Below are 17,878 nucleotides of genomic sequence, written 5' to 3'. Positions count from 1 at the left end.
CAAGACACTAAAACTTTGGATAAAATAATTAAATAGCCTAAACAGAGTATAAGTATTAAAAAACAAAATAAATAACATTATTTAAGATAATGAGACAAATTAACATTTAATGTGCCCAGAAAATCCTTATGGGCCATATATAATTTTTAAATAAAAGGCACAAACTTTGACTTACAAAAAACCAAACAAAAAAAAAATTTCATGTGGCTTCTAATTTTTTTTCTTCTAAAGGAAGAAGATAAAAACCCATTTTGATGATTTAGTTTGAACTTTCATTTGAATTAAATATAACTCTTACCTAAGTTTTGAAGCACCTGGTCTCTTTCAAGTTGAGTATCCCGGATTTTATGTTGCAGCATCATTAGCTTCTCTTCATATTGTTTTTTCAGCGTCTGCAGTCTTTTCTGGCTATTTTCTAGCTCATCAATCAGTTTCTGCTTAATTGCAATTTCGCATGTAATGTTTGCTAAGTCTGCTTGATAATTGGCTATTTATAAAAGAAGAAAATAAAAATACTGGGGATAGAGGCCAAAATATCTTAATTCTAGCTTTCAAACAAGAGCAAAAAAACCATCATCTTCATCCAGGTATTTTTATTCAGTTGGCAGCTATTAGAAATATTTCCTGGATGAACCAAAAACTAAAAGGGTGAACAAGATAGTGTTTACCTTTGATCAAGGAAAACAAACACTATTTGTACTAAATAGGAATGGAAATCACGCAATGACTAAATCCAGTAAGGGAAGGAACTCTTCACTGATTTAGCACATGAGCCTCGGAGACAGTTCCTAGGTCAGAAGTCATAAAAGCTGCTTTCATGAAGGATGAAATGGAGAATGTTAAAAGCTCTCTGTCATGATTTAAACAACTTCCCAAAATGAATCTTTGCCCTTGTACTAAAGGGCAAGTACCTTTTTCATCTGATTCGGAATCTGATTCATCAGAGCTTTCACCCTCTTCAATGTCATTTTCCTCCTCCTCCTCCTCCTCTTCCTCATCCTCATGATCACTCACTTCTTGATTCTCTTCCTAAAATGTGATTTGTGACCATTAATAAGACAATATCAACAAAGCAAACTGATTACTTCATTAAGAGAGACCATTAGAATACAAAATACAGAAGCACAACTTCACTTTTCCTCAGTGCAAAAATTATCCCAAGATTTTAAGGTTATTACATGATAATTTTGGCATAAATCCAAAAGTATTTCATCTCTCATAGTATCCTATGAGACTATCCCCTCTATGCACACACACACACACACACACACACATATACACACAATGCTTTCACAATATATGAGATTTGTCAATGAGAGTTGTGATGAGAGTTGTCAATATTTTACAGCTCACATTTCTGAAGAAGTCCTCAAGGAAACATGAAATGGGATGCATGACAACCATTTCCCTTTTCTGCACATAAGTTAGTACAGTTATCAGCAACCAAGAACAACCTAATCCAGTGACTAAAACTTACAAGTTCATTTTTCCATGCTTACCACTTCTAATTCATTGTTTTCTCTTTCTGAAATACCCTTTTCTTCTTTCTTCTCCTGGTCAGTGTCTGTATTATCTTCTTTACCAGCCACACTAAAAAAGGAACATAAGGGTAGGAGGTTAAAGTAGAAAAGAAAATTGTTCACTTTTTTCTCTCAGATTTTTAAAAACCATACAATTATTTGCGAAAACAAACTTTAAAAGTTGGTCACTTAATTGAACAAAGCTATCCTGTCTGATGCTTCAGAGAAAAATAGAAATCACCATTTAACTAACAGTGTAATGATTATATCACCAGAGAAAAGCTTGTTTTCTAGAAATGCGGAGGCATATATTATACGCTGAAGCATGAGACCTGAGGACAAAGCTGAGAACTAGTCACAGTAACAGCCAATTAACTAGACTATAAGGCACTTTAAATTCAAAGTAAATCAAAATAAATTTGTTTTCTCATCTGAATACATAAAACGTTTCTCATCTAAATACAAAGATATAAAAACTACATTTTCATTGATGTGCTAATACATTTAAGAGTAAATTTAAAGATCTAGAATAAATCTGCCCACAGTAAGTTTGTCTGCACTGGCTATATCCATCAGAATGTTCAGATCTCCTTCTGGTAGTAGTAGCATAGGCTCTTTTTTCAGAGGCCATCCCTACAGCCCAGGGCTATTTCTCATTATGGTCTCACAGAATGGGTCTTTGCATACCAAAACTGTCTGAAGTTCAGGCCGCCCTTTGATTGAATAAGAAATTCCAGGGTCAGTTATGAGATTAACAAGATATAATTGGAAGCCCTCCTCTGCAGTATTCTAGTACCTACAGCCATAACTGCACTCTGATGTCAGGGTAGCTAAACTAATTCAGCCCTCGTGGCCTGAGGAGAAGATAGAAGACTATCAGTGATCAAAGTTTTTGCACATCCAAATCACTCTGATCCCTTTTGGGTTTAGCAACCATGATCAACTACGCACAGAAGTTGCACTTCTGTTCGCTGGACTCATACATTTCATCAAGCTAAATAATATTAAGAAAGTGAACTTTAAATGAATCTAGATGTGAAAGATTTCTTTTTGTGCTGCAGTAACACATTTAAATCATGAAGAATAAAAAGAATACTCAAGCTAATATTCTTCAAGTAAAATTCCCCTAGAAAGTGCTTACAAACTTTATCAGATTAGCTTAAGAGCAGCTATCATTTCTTTCATATATTCTGCTATATTAAATAATTGCCCTAATACATAGATTTATTTTTAGCTTCTAGGCTACATTTAGGCCCTATTCATTACTTAACTTTAATGTTGAACTCCAGGTTCCTATTCTCACAGATATTTTCATACTCAGAACAATATGAACATAAATACTTTTCCCTTGTAAGCACTTTTGAGAGTTTGCATTTCGTGTTTATTTATGTGATTATTTACTTAGTGTCTGTCTTCCCCACTAGACTGTAAGCCTCATAAGGGCAGAGATCTTGTCTGTTTGGCTCAGTATTACATCTCTGGTACCCAGGGCCTGGCACATAATAAACATGTGGTAAGGGTTTGTTAAATAAATCAATCCCTGTGACTATGCAATCTCTGTGTTTGAACATGTCTATGCATTTCAAGCATCAGTTATGTTGGAGCAGAATGGTATGGTTTGAAAGATGCATAAAGATGCGTGGAAGACAGCATATCTCTGGAGTGAGAAGAAAGTACAAGTAGGAGGACCACTAAAACAGTCTTAACTGGAAAGGAATTAAGTAAATTGTAACAGGATTCCAAAAGTGTTATGAAATAATTTTGTTAGAGGAAAAGGAACTTGAAGAAAACTAGGAACCACCTACAAATAATTTATATGATAAGCAAGAAATAAATTTACATGATATACTGAATGCCTGTCTTCGTTGCTTGTAATATACTAGGACTGCTGATTTTCTACCATCATGCAGTTCAAGCTGGAAATCTAGAAAGAAATTTCCCCTTCATCCAATCATGCTAAAAGCCCAGCACTAGGCATCCAAACAGTGCTACACTTGAGGTTTAGGCCCAAGGTTTAGTGCTAGGAGAGGAGAATGTGTTAGATGTCTCTCATCAGGTCTCCCTATTCCCTCCCTGTGCAGTCTACCTTTCTCACCTGTGACTGTTGCAGCATACAATTTTCATTATTGTTGGTTCCTTCATTACTTCAAGTTTCAGCCAAACCTCCTTTTACTCCAGTTTATGGCCATGTGACCATCTTATCCAAACACCTAACTTGACACATCCTCCTGTTCCCTCCAAGTCACTAATATCCAGCTTAACAAATGATATCTTTCACTTATATACTAAATTAATTCATATAAGTTTTTATGCCACTTCTGATGCAGAAAAGTCAGCAGTCATAACTTTACATTATTAATTTACCTTTACAAATCACTGTTAAGGCTTATGCTTTTAAAATACAAGTTGATACTTATAATTACTATACCTCAAATAATCACGTTTTCCTCGATAAACTGAGGCAAATTGATACCTAAAATAACTTTCTAAGCAGCAGTGGAAGATATTTAAATTTGGACTTTATATAGAATCAGAATCTTGGGAGCTAGAAGGAACATTAGCAATTAACCCCTTCACTTGACAAACAAAAAAGAAACTGTGGCCTGGAGAAGTTAATCCACTCAAGGGGAATAAAAACAAGTGTTCTGACTCCCAGACCAGTGTTGTAGAAACTTGCTCTCAAAGTTCAGTTCACACACCGGAAGAATCTGCATCACCCAGGAGCTTCTTAGATATACAGAATCACATGCTCCACCTCAGCTCTACTGAACCAGAATCTGCATTTTATCAAAGTCCCCAGGATATTTGTATGCACATCTGGGGCTGAGAAGCACTGTCCTAGAACCACCAAAACTGCTCTGCTTTTGCTATTCTTTGAGGGTCACGTAAAGTTAGAAGTAAACTCTCTTCACTAAATACATATAAAGGACGTGAATATTTTAAGGTGGTAAAATAATTCTATACACAACTTTCATGATGAATCTTATTTTGACCTTTCAAAATAGAAGAAATTTCACAATTGTAATGCCTTAATTTAGGTCCAAAAATAAGCAGATTGTTCTAAACATATTGATTAGTTGAGTTGAGTTCTATTGTGACCTAGAGACAATTAGAGTTATATCTAAGTATGGAATACTTAAAAGAAGTTATAGACTTATAGAAAATAAGTATAGAAACCTTAGAATACTACATAACATACAGATTATAATTATAAAGTATAAATTATAAAACAATTTAAAGAAAATAAAATTTTTGAGCTTTAAGATATTTACAGGAAGATATTTGTTTAACTAATTACATAGTAAAAGTTCTTAAGTTCTTATTTTAAGTAAGAGATGAATTTCTAAAGTAGGGCTTCTAAAATAGTTAAATGTTATTTTGAAACCATTTTATTGTCTTAATCATTTTGACTATATAAACAGACTTATTTAGGAAAAAATCTATGGAGAAAAGTTCTGGTAAGAAGCAAAATACACTTGATCTTTGTTTAAACAACCATAATTCTGAATCGGTAAAATCCAAATTTTTATTATATAGAGTTCACAAATATGCTTCTAAATTTTGCTCAAGTTTCTAATGGAAAAAAAGAGACTATCCTGATTTTGATGTCCACTTCAAATACATTTTATTAATAAAATAAAAAATTGTTTTTCTATTCCAACCTTAAGAATTCCTTGTAAATCTTATCTGTAATAAGGCCACAGTTTCCTTTTGCTTGGTTGCCATTTTAACGTTGTTTTCAATAAAGATTACACCAAATAAAGAAGACAAGGAGAGAGAGGCCCACCCATGACTTAGCAAGTGCTGCAACAAAATGTCAATTCCTACTCTGCTCACAAGTTTCTGAAAGACAGAATTGCTTTTTTTTTTTTTAATAAACCAAATGGTGGGGTTTGGCGGGGTTATTTTTAGCCTAAAAAAAGTAAGTCATTGGCAAAATTATGATAGTTTATTCTGAAATCACATGAAACTGCCTGAATTTTAATTCAAGTATCTAGTGAAGGTTTTATTCTTTAAAAAATAATTTTTAAAAATTCGTTATAGTGTTTTTGTTGTTTTTATAAAATCAGCATTACTTTTAGGAGCACCCAGTTTATCTAGTCTGAAACAATCTATATAATTCTATAACACATTTCCTTGTGAATGGCAACTAAGTATTTGAATGACATTTTAATAAAAAACCTGGGAAATATTCCAACCTTCTTTCTTCTCGATTGCTTTCCTCAAGTTTCTGTAGCCTTCAAAACCACGAGGCACAGTATTGGAAGGCCAAGCCAATGAAGGACAAATCAGACAGTAAAAAGCGAAAGTGATAAGAAGGTAAAAATGACACATGAACTTGAAGACTTTAAAATAAATTTTAAAAAATATCATCAAAGGACAATACATAGTAAAAAGGCAATACATTTTGCATGAATAAAAAGTAAGTAGAAAATCAAGCAGCATTATATCTAAGAAGAGTACATAAACTATCAGTTGAAATTATTCAGCAGTAACATGTATAGTCTCAATTTATATAAGCTGATAAGTATTAGGAATGCTTGGATGCCATTGTTTTTTCAGTCTGAAATGGATCAATTTCCTCAGCTTCCCTCTCCCAAAAATAGAGTGCAGTTTCAGTGATACCTTTTCCTTTTAAACCTTTACAGAAAACATTTTTATGGCATCATTAAAAGAACTTCACAAAGTAATGCCTTTATACCATAACATGAAAATATCACTAATACTACACACTAGGATACTACTTTTAAAAACTTGTTTTCTGTTTTAATATACTACATGTGAACATCACTAAATCTAAAAAAAAATTCAAAATCATACATGAAATGGTATTACAGGCAAATGAATATGGTTGTTATGATATCAGCGAAAAACTGTAATTTTATTAATTGGAAATAAAATCTCATAATATTGGGATTAAACAGTTTACTAATTATTATAAACTAACTACCAAGCAGGCAAAAGTGGCAAAAAAAAAAGGTGGGGGGGGATATGTAGTACTTTCCATTAGTAAGATTGTTTTTTAAACGGAAACAATATAAGAAATACCATAAATAGGTAGCTAAAGGCTTTCAAATATAATTTGAAAAAATTCAATACACAAACGTGAGGATCTTTACTCAATGGAATGTACTGTATACCAATATTTGTCGTGGAGACAAAAGATAGATGTGCTAGGCTCTGGTTAAGCATATGACAATCTTGATATGGCATACTTCTGCCCAGAATTCCAAAAATATTTTTCGGAAATATCAATATTTTAAAATAAAGAGATTGAGTCAGAGGTATGAATTATTTCATCAAGCCAGTTCTTCTCATTCTGATTTTTCAACATGTGTGCTCACATATGATTTCCATTTGTTCTTTGATTGTTTTTCACAACTTATATACTGCTTTTACAAGATAAGACTAGCAATCTTTCTGAGAAAAAAATTCTACAGGGTGATATTCACCAGGGATCAAATGGTCCAGTATAATGATTATAAAAAGGAAAGTTAAGCCATTTTCTAAGAAATCTATGTGTTTCTAGAGTTTCAACCCAACACCACCAAATGCAAATACAGTGCAGTCTGATGAATGAGGAAGTTTGTTATATTGCAAGTCATTTAAAGCTAGATATCCAAAATTATGGGACTTAATTGTCAATGGTAAATTTTCTTTATCCATATACACAAAAAAATGTATGTCTAATCTAGGCTTATACTAATAATAATGAACTACAATGGCTCAGAGGATGTGGTTCCCTGGTGAAGAGCCCAAATTTTCTGATTTCAATATAAAGAATTTTTGTTTATCTTATACAAGAGAGCTACGTTAAAAAGTATAGCTAACATGAGCTAATAAGTGGGTAAATTTTAGATGCCTTCCCAATTGCAATATTAAAAAACATTGTGATCAATAGTTCAAAAAGATAACAGAGGGACAGAGAAGTCAACTAATAATCAGAAGAAGTCTCCATAACTTTTAGGAGTTCACTTTTTATTTCATTTAGTTCCCCTACAATGCTTCTTCTCTAGTAGAAAGTGAGAGCAAGAGAGAGACAGAGAGAGAATGACATCTTGCCAACCCTTCTAACATTTGTATAACTAAAGTGCAACATAGTTTATTCAATTATTCAGAGGCAGATAACCTGGTTATTTGGACATCTCTGATCCTTGATGGTCCCCTTTTTTCTTACTGTCTACACCTTTGAATTATTTTACAGCTCTACAGAAAATAAGCACAAAAAAGATAGAAGAGTAAACTTTAAAACCTCCCATATGAGCTATTGGTTATAGTTCTGATCAAAGCTTTCAAGTAAAACGGGGTTTGTGGCATCCTCCCTGAGCACAAATGCAGCTTCTGACATAAAAATGATCCACCTGTCACTCTCCTACCAACTCTTACAGTGTCAGAGGCCTTGTAGCCTATACAATCAAAAATCGACAACACAAAGTAAATTGAAAGACATGGAGCTTCTAAAGAATTTTAGAGTCCATGGGAAGGAAAGGAAGCGGCTAAGGGAGCCGGAATAGCTTAGGAGAGCTGAACCCAAAGGTCAAGCAGGGCCCAGACAGGTTTTAGAGACTCTCAGCCACATGAGGGTAAAGAAAACATCTTCCTTAATCTGCTTGATTTTTTTTTTCTTCATTACATTATGCACCTAAAATGTCACCATTTGGATTAATGTATCCTCTTTCAAAATTACAAACATCCCTAGTAAGGAAGCTTATTGATTATCAGACATTTCTATTGGTATGAATTCCTTTCGTCAGATGGCTTTGCTCCTGAGTTTGAATTTAAGGAGACAAAAGAACAAAGTAGATAATTTTATAACTGGGGACACTTCAGGGTAGGGCAAAATTACATGAGAACTGGACTGCATAAGGGTGGAATGGATCCAGGCAGCACGGAGACAAAGGAAGGAGATCAGTAAGAATGAATGGCTACAGCAGAAATTCATATTTTTTCCCAAAAGTCTGGCCTATGCACATGAGAAGGAATGAAGGTTTCCTTCTTCTTTTTTGTCTTTTCTTACTGCCTTCTGAATTGTTCTTACCACACTATGAAATGAGCAAAAATCATTTCATGTGAGTGAGTTGGGAAATCAGGACACCATGTATTCATTACACTTACTAGAGAAAAATTAGTTCAAGGTTCCAAGCAAGTAATTTTTAATTGAACTTACTGTATGTGTAAAGTTGGGGCCCAATTTTGCAATTGCAAAACCTAAATTTTGCAATGCCCTCACTGATAAATAAAATAGATAAACATGAAGTCTGTGATGCCACTCTACCAGAATAAATATATCCAAACAAGAGCTATCATCTCCAAGGAGCTCCCATGGAAGACTAAAGCTGCTGTCATTCCAAACATTTCTAGGTTTATCGTTTGTTTCAACTTATAGCAAATTCTTTGGCTAAAATGAGAGCTTATCTACACTTTTAAAATAGAAATGTATACTACATATTGCTAAAAATTATTGAGATCTAAATATGATAAATGAAATGTCTTATCAAACAGAGTAAAACAGGATTGGTTTCTATTTTTTAATCCAAAACATTTGATTATAGTATGGCAAGACAAATACTATTAAATTCTATAAATTTTTATATGTAGTAATATAAATTCATAAACTGGTTCTAAAGACTTTTATAGTTTTATCGTGTTTATAGTATGCAAAAATATTTTCTAGGTTCACAAAATTTTGTAGGTGTCAGTTTTACAAGATACACTATAGCATGTATGTGAAAATGCTTTAAATTTTTTTTTTATAAAGCACTCTATTGGAGTATTAATTTTTAGGAAGTATCAATTTGTTTTTCTCATTCAATGCTATCCTTCACTTCTTATCTAGCATGTTCTTTTTTCTCACAAACATTTATCTCCAATAATATCACTTTTTGTTAGGAAATAACTTATTTTCTTCACTTAGATTTTGTATTTAAATTCAGTTGTTTGGTGAGTTCTTATTAGTATTGTATTAACATCCACTATTATTTTTAGCTTAATAATTATTACAACTACCATAATCACTGAATTAGTCACAATTTTTCACTTTGAAATAACTGCTGTTTTATTTAAATTTTGTTTATCTTACATGGATATGAGTTCTATAATAAAGCAACAAGGAAAAAAATCTTAATAATAGAGCATATTTCCTTTAGCATTTTTTTATCGAAAGTGCTTACTACTGTGCATTATCACAAAAATAACCTGAATCAGAGGTATTAATTTGGAGTAGCTACAACTACTATAAAAATGTGAAAAAACAGCCTAGATTTCTATTGGAATTCCCATTTATTTTTTATTATTCATACTCAATAGGTGATTAAGGCAATATCTCCAGATTTACTTCAAAAGAAAAGAGCAAAATCAACTATGACCTTGAAAAATAACTCTTACTTATATTTATTTATTTAGTATTCATGAACACAAACCACCTAGACCTTTAAAAACAAGTCACACCATTTGACATTTTGACCAACTACAGAATTGGATTTTACAAGTAAATGAGAAGTCATGTGCAAAAGTCTCGTGTTCATTCAAGCAGTATGTTGGGTAACACTAGTTTCAATAATCCTATGATCATTATTTCAGTTTTAATTGCCCTCCAAAAGGGGAGAGCTAATCGTTATACATTTCTTAATGCTGCCATAATCAGTCATCCATGAAAAACACCTATTAAGACGTTAATATCTCAAAAATGCAATTTCATTTGCAATGCCTCCAAACCATAAATGTGTAACTCCTTGTTTTAATTATTTTAATTATTCTTTTTTAACTTAAGAACACAACGCAGAGTTAATTTGAAGAATTTTAACTTTCTCTGACTTTGATCAACTGACTGCTCAAGAAAGAAATGCCTGGTTGCCCAAATAAATTTCTAAATAAACTGAACAAAGCAGCAGATTGACTAAATGTCAGCAATTATTATACAAAGTATTACCCCTGTAACAAACCACGTGGCAACTAAGACGGCTTTGTCTCCTTTTGAATATCTAGCCAAAAATGCTTAAATTTAATTTGAATGGCATGTTCAAAATATATTCTCAGTAAGTAATCTGAATTTGACTGCACCTTAGAGTCAATGTGTAAATATGTAAAGAATTTATGAGTATTTAACCACTCACACATTACAAGTGAACAAATTTTTATTTTCTTCCTCTTCTTTGCATCCAGTTGATTTCAGAAGGAGCTATTATCAGGATGCAAGGAAATGAAAGCCTAGAACAGTGGTGGAAAGCTGAGTAACTCCTTGTTGGAAGACTCAGAAAGCCTGAAATAGTATGAATAACTTTCACATAATTAAATTAGAAGCTCTGCAGAAAATCCTTAAGAGACCAAATGACATTAAATGACATTGTGATGGATTAGTTTAGCCTTTAGTAAACTAATTCAGACAGGAATTAGAATATCCATGAGACTACTTAGTTGTATTAGAAAATGGATGAAAAAAATGAAAACACTGAGTTGTAATGGTGCAGCAAGCTTTGCAGAAAAGCAAGGTAAATGGAATGCAAAAGCAGCTATTTGAAGAAATAATAAAATAATTTCTAATAGTAATTTTACCTTGTCATGGTCTAAATAAAATTCATTACCATATTATTACAATTAAACTTATTTTTCTTACATATAAGTAGAGGTAAATCATTAAAAAGTATATAGTTGCAATTGTCAGCTAATATAATGATTTATTTCATGTATTAACATACGTATGTGACTATGTATATGCATTGTAATTGCAAATTAAAATACCCTGAAAAGAAAAATAGGGATTCATAGAACAGTGATTTTATAATACTACCTTTTTTTCTTCTTCTTTTCTTTCCTTTTCAGCTTCTCCAAATCTTTCTTTGCTAAATCTATAATTTCAATGGTTTCTTTGTCTGAGGATAATATAGTAGGAGAGAAAGTTGACGATCCACTGAAATATGGTGATCTTGCTGTGGCTCTTGTCAAGTTTTTTCGAAGGTTCTCATTCACTGCTTCACTTTCTAATAATTTTGCCCTAGCAAATAAAAATATATTTAAATAGGAAGCATTTTTTAATTGTGGTAAAAGATACATAAAATTGATCGCCTATCATTTCTAAGGGTACAGTTTTGCAGCATTAAGCAAATCCATACTGTTGTGCACCATAACCACCACCCATCCGCAGAACTTTTTCATCTTCCCATGCTGAAACTCTGGACCCATTAAACATTAATTCCCCCTTTACCCCTCTACCTCAGCCACTGGCAACCACCATTCTACTTTCTGTCTCTATGAATTTGCTCTACAAATAAATCTGAACATTTTAAATGAGTTGTTCTGCATGCTAAAAAATTTTCCAAAATGCATTTCAACATTACTATAAGATAGGTTTTTTAAAAAATAAATGTGTTTACAAACATTAATGTTTAGAACATTTTTTAATTTCCTGATTGAATAATTACAAATTTGAAATCACACTCTTAGTGCTCAAAAGAATTCTGTATCTTCCTTCAGATGCCAGTGGTAATTTGATTACTTGAATTCTGGCCAGTGGGCACCAGTCATCCTGGCTTTGTAAAGCTATTATTTAAACTTAAAATATACAAGCAGCATGCTCCCCTTAGTTTCATTTGTGCATTCATCACACAATAATAGCACTTCCAAAACTTTCCAAGGAAGAGTTAGTCAAATTTGCCCCAAACTGGCTGACAGACTTTTGGCTCCTGAATATGGCGTGGGAAAAGATGATATCTCCAAGGAAACCTGAGTGTGATAATTGAAAACATTCTTTTGTTTGCTCAAGCGGTCCTCATAATGACAGGAGAATAATGTACGTACTGATAGTAGTATGTGAAAACACAGAATGATGAAATCCTAAAAGAGCCTGGACTCTTGAGACTAAAAGGGATTCAGAGAGTCCTTTAGGCCAATGCCTTTACTTCTATTTTATTTAAACCATCAAGAATACAATTATCTACTTCAACGCAATTATCTAACCTGTGCCAAGGTTAATTTGGCATAACAGTGATTGAGACAAAACTTACGAAGAAAATACTACTTATCTCTGTCTCCATACTATTATTACTAAGGATGTTTGCCATATGTTCAAATATTTCAAAAAAAGGACAGATTATTTGGAACCACCAAGCTTTAGAAAGCACAGTCAGCTCAGTGTTTTTTCACTGTCTACCAAAATTATTCATGGTAATCTTGAAACCAGCTTGAAACAGAGTATACATAAATCAGTGAATATATGTTTTCAGGTCAATGTCCTACATATTCCTTAATGAATTTTTTTTTCTATATCTGACATCATATGTGAGCAGAACAATTACAATCTTTTAAAATAGTATTAATAAATATGTATTTAACTGTGTATACATTTCCAGGTTAATTTAATGACTTCATATTTATTTTAAGAAAAATATAACGCTGTCACTTTTTTTAAATGGAGAAGGCAGCCTAAGTATAAAAATTCAGCTTAACTATAAAACTCAAAGTCAAAATTTATGATTATAAAACAATAGAAAAGCATGAAAAATATTTTACACTTTTCTACATTTTCAATTTCTAGTACTAAACCTTAGTACATAATAATGAATGCTAAGAATGAATGAAAATATAATAAATCAGCTAACAATAATGACCCGTATTTTAAGTGGCTCTCTTATTATTATATATTATAATAAGTGATGTTAAAAGTTTGCATTTGGTAGGAGCATATCCAATTCTTCTTCAATCCTGGTGCTGATAAAGGCTGAAATCTTTAGGTATCACCTCCATGAATTCCAGGCTACCTTAGCCAAACCTGCTTTTTGTATGGGCTGTAGGGAGAGGAACTCTCTCTTTCAGCCTCTCTTTCTCTCTCCTTCTCTCCACTCACACACCCAACCACTTGCTGCTGCCTGCATTTCATTTAATAGGAAACTAAGCAGTGAAGCATGAGGGGAAATGTACAGACTTCGTCAAGAAAGAGCAGACTGAGGGCTTGTATCTCAGCTGTCACTCATTGGATCTTGAGCCATTGGTTTCTAAAAGTCCCCACTCTTCCCTCTGTAAAATGGGAATGAAAATATATACTTCCCTAGATTGTCATGAGACTCAATGATATAATGAATTTAAAACTCATCTGATATTGCGTTTAACAAATAATTACTATTCTTATCAAAAAGTTGAAAACAATGTAAATATCTAACCATAGAGGATTAAATAAATCAATTACAACCACAAGATAGTGTTATATGGAGCCACGCACAAATCATTTTAGAAAAATATTTAACATTGAAAAATGCTCATAATATAATACCATATTTCAAAGAATAAATAGCAAAGCAACATATATACTCTGATGTCAATTGTGTTTAAGTATGCATTGAAAAAAATATTGAGATAGATCAAAATGTTAACATCGCTTCTTGAAATGGTGGGAATATGGATGATTTTAATTTTCCCTTTTTATACTTTCCTATATTTTCAAGTTTCTACAAAAATTTGAATGCCCCAAAATACAAGGATTAATTAAATAATGATTATTATTTCACAAATAATATGACATGTAAATTTATTAAAAGGTAACTAGTATTATTTTATAATTAGAATAATAAGACTTAAAATAGAAATATTCCCATGCAGAAATACTTCAACATAAATTTGCATTAAGTTTAAAGAGCTGCAAATAAATGTCTTCCTAAGATCAACTTTTGATGGAAATATAGAGTAGAGTAGGATTTAGCAGGTAAAACTAGAACGTGAGAACTTGAACCTAAATAATAATAACCCTTAAGACCTTTACAATATCTTTCGATTTAAGAACTTTTATGTCCTATTTTTTTATTTGAGCCCCCTAAGAACTCTGTGAGATCAGCAAGTATTATCTCATTCATATAGATGAACAAAGTAAAGCTCAGAGATGTTAGGTAACTTGCCCAAGGTCACACAACTTATTAACAAATGGAAGCTTAAATTTCAATCCCTGTAATCCAATTTGAATTCAAGGTTCATTTATGCTTATCTCATATGTAAATTATAGTACTGAGATACTAGAAGACTACTCCCCAGGGGTGGGATGTGCCTAATTAAAGAGCCATCAAAGAAAAGTTGGGAATCTGGAACAAGGTATTAACCTATGTCAGGAAAGATTTGATCAATGATTAACTCAGGGCACATGAGTCATCTCTGTTCTCTAAATGGCTTAAGGAATGGTCTTAAGACCTCGAACAAGGAAGATATTAGATGCTGCTTTTAGCCACCAGACAGAGTGGAAATGATTCAAGCAGTTTTCTAGGAAATAATGACACTAGTCAAGCCATTTGTCCAACAGTGAGAACAAGCCTAGGTACGTTCTTAGAACAACCAGGTGGAGGAAGGGAAACAGAGCACATGAACCACAACAGGCAATCAGCCTTAACAATTGGCAAGTGCCCAGGAAATAAAAGATAAAGAGAAGCAGCTAGGAGCAGGAAGAGGATCTTCAGAAATTAAAAAACAGAGACATCAGTTGTGTCTCAAGGAATGGTAAAGATGGGGTCAACAAAATGAGGAAAGATTGATCAGAGAACAAATTTTTGGCAGTAGGTGGGGAAGAGTACGGCCAAAACAGGGTAGAAATCGCAAGCCCAGGTTGGCTGCTGAGCAGAGCCAGGATGCAATGCCCCAAAGGTCTCTGTCAAAAAAGTGATGCATGAAAAAAGGTTTATGTGTGTGTGTGTGTATGTGTGTGTGTGTATGTGTATATGTTTATATATGTAATACACACACAGAATAAAAGTTATACTTGAATAACTTTATTGCCACATCAGGATGTCTTCTCATTTGTTTCCACTTTTTGAAACATTTAAGGGATCCAGTGTTCCCTGTGGAGCCAGGAACAATGGAGAACTGTACTTGTCACAATCTAGAATAGTCAGAAGAGAGAGAAGGAGAACACAGATACAAAATGGAGAAGTATTAGGGCAACTGCGAAAGATGATCTCCTCTCACTTGGTTATTTTCCACAAATGGGTAGCAGAAGTGAGATTTAAACGGCTTAGATGCTCCCCCATGGAAGTGGATGGAGTTTTACTTCAAGGAAAATAGTGTAGCGATCAGGGCAAACCATAGAACCTGAGAGTATTACTGACCTGACTTTCTTTCTCATTCCTATTCCCCCAGTCTAGGTTCAGTGGTCTCCTCCACATTCCCACACCAGGCATGGGCATTTCTTTAATTAAATTCTGTCGTTCCATTTACTATATGTGACTGTTTATGTATGTTGCCCCACCTACACTGTGAACTCTTTGTTTACGTCAGGCTTGCCCCCAGCCCATGGCATGATGTTGGCATATAGTGAGCATGTCTGGCATGTTGCATGAAGTGTGAATGGATGTACCAGAGAGAGGCTGGCAAATTGGTAGGGATGCAACAATACACACATTAGAAAAGCTGAAGAATTGGAAGATATATATGGTAGATTCAAAAACTTAGAAATGACTTGTAGATATTGATCTATTCCCAAATTGTGGGGAAAAAGGCACAAGGAGGAAAGGCACCAAAGATAACTTCATCAACATCAATTATGCCTGTTCTATATGTCGGGTTAGATAAGCACCCAGTGAGGGGTATAATAATAAAAGTAGAAGGATAATACGGGAAGACAATACAGGAAGAAAAGGGAGGAAAGTAGCTTGGAACATGACATTATAGGAAAGGCAAGTACCTAGTTGCCTAAAGTTAACCTGACCAAAAGGCTGAAATATCACCACAAATAGCTGCTGAACAATAAGCCCAGCAAACAGAAATATTACAACATTGCAAAACCAAAAACAAACATGTACATTATACGTTACAGATCATGAACTATACCTGAGATCTTCGATTTCTTTGATATAACTGTGAATCATATTACTAATCTCCTCATTTCCTTCACCTGCAAGAAAAAATATGAAATAAAAAGTTTCCTTCATGACTTCAAACAAAACAAAGGAGAAAAAACAAAGTTTGGAAACAAAACAATCATTCTTTAAAACACAATTCTTACAGAAATTTTCTACCCTTAATTACATGAGCAGACCATCAGATAATATAACACCAACACAAAAGGCACATTTTGTTTATGTAAGGATTTATTATTTCCTAAAATTAGGTATTTAACATAAAACCACAGATTGTATACAGATTAGTGTTTCTACATCAACTATTCTAGGTAATAAACAAACACAAAGAATGTTCCCTGCCCTCCAGAAGGTAATCCCTCACTCATCCCACCCTCACACATACCTGCTCTGGCAAGAACTTGGTTGGCCTGATCACTAACAAGCTGTGTGATTCTGGTCCTCAGTGCATCAACGGTCTCTTGCATGGCTTTAATTCTCACACGTAGGTTATTATTTTCAGTCTGTAGCATAGCATTCTCATGAAACATGTCATTGATGCTTTCCACACCCTCCTCGTCAATTATTCTTTTACCCTAGAAAAGGAAAATATTTCCTTGTTGGAGGAGCCTTAAATACACAGTTTTGTTTAAAGATACTCCAGGACTATGCAATCTTACGACCAAGAGCCCTTTTATCTTACCAACCCCAAGGCAAAAGAGATCCTTTCCCCTCTACTACAACCCTCCACAGTGCATTTGTTAGTAAAGATATTGATTGAGTAAAAAGTCTTTTGAACAAGCAATTGGTTAGGTTAGATTGAACGTCATTAAAGACTACCCATAAGGAAGAGCAGAATATCCTACTTCTGAAATGAAGGAGGCCCCCCTGAAAACCAAAAGACCCCACAGATACATACGTGCAAGCCATCACAAAAAGGCATCATCATTGTGTTCACAACATGCCAGATTTAGATATCACAAAATGCAAAGTCAAACCCATTTGCTTACCGTTTTGTACTCCATGAGCTCCATCTGAAGTCGTGTGATCTCACTGCGGAGTGCATTGATTTGCTGGCTGGCTCTGTCCTGATTGACCATCACCTTGTTCTTGATATTTCTAGCTCGATTGGCATATTTCAAGGTATTTAATGTTTCCATAAAATCTCTGTCTGAAGGACTGACACATGCTATCATGATTGTTTGGCTGAAAGTTACAAATAATAATTAGGCTTCAGATAAAAGCAAATAAAACACTGAAGTAATCATTTTTAAATTCCTGCCATTTGAATAATATCTTCCCTTCAAGATACCAAAAGATTTATGCTACTAACTTAAAAATAAAAGCTTTAAGACTATCTTATAAAAAAATATTTTGTTTGCTTAGGTAAAATTGGCGACAATGAATTTATATTATCCTTCTGTGACCCATAATACCTTAGAAAGTCAAGCACATTTATTTCTCATCTCTTTTCAAAAAATGTTTGAATCAGGCCGGGCGCGGTGGCTCACGCCTGTAATCCTAGCACTCTGGGAGGCTGAGGCGGACGGATTG

The 17,878-nt window shown here is 33.6% G+C and overlaps 1 protein-coding gene across 1 annotated transcript in view; it reads right to left on the bottom strand.

Moving 5' to 3' along the window:
- Positions 1–17,878, bottom strand: part of KIF21A (kinesin family member 21A) — a 152,622-nt gene that overhangs the window by 47,550 nt on the left and 87,194 nt on the right. The window contains exons 8-14 of the mRNA XM_012638488.1: positions 17,335–17,530; positions 16,731–16,920; positions 16,317–16,380; positions 11,308–11,511; positions 1,500–1,590; positions 912–1,029; positions 299–487 (exon numbers count right to left, since the gene is read on the bottom strand). Coding sequence (XP_012493942.1) covers positions 299–487; positions 912–1,029; positions 1,500–1,590; positions 11,308–11,511; positions 16,317–16,380; positions 16,731–16,920; positions 17,335–17,530 — 1,052 coding nt within the window. The remainder of the gene's footprint in view (positions 1–298; positions 488–911; positions 1,030–1,499; positions 1,591–11,307; positions 11,512–16,316; positions 16,381–16,730; positions 16,921–17,334; positions 17,531–17,878) is intronic.

This window comes from Propithecus coquereli, unplaced genomic scaffold (assembly GCF_000956105.1).
Source record: "Propithecus coquereli isolate 6110/MARCELLA unplaced genomic scaffold, Pcoq_1.0 Scaffold13, whole genome shotgun sequence".
Classification (NCBI taxonomy): Eukaryota; Metazoa; Chordata; class Mammalia; order Primates; family Indriidae; genus Propithecus; species Propithecus coquereli.
This window is presented reverse-complemented; position numbering and strand designations above follow the sequence as displayed.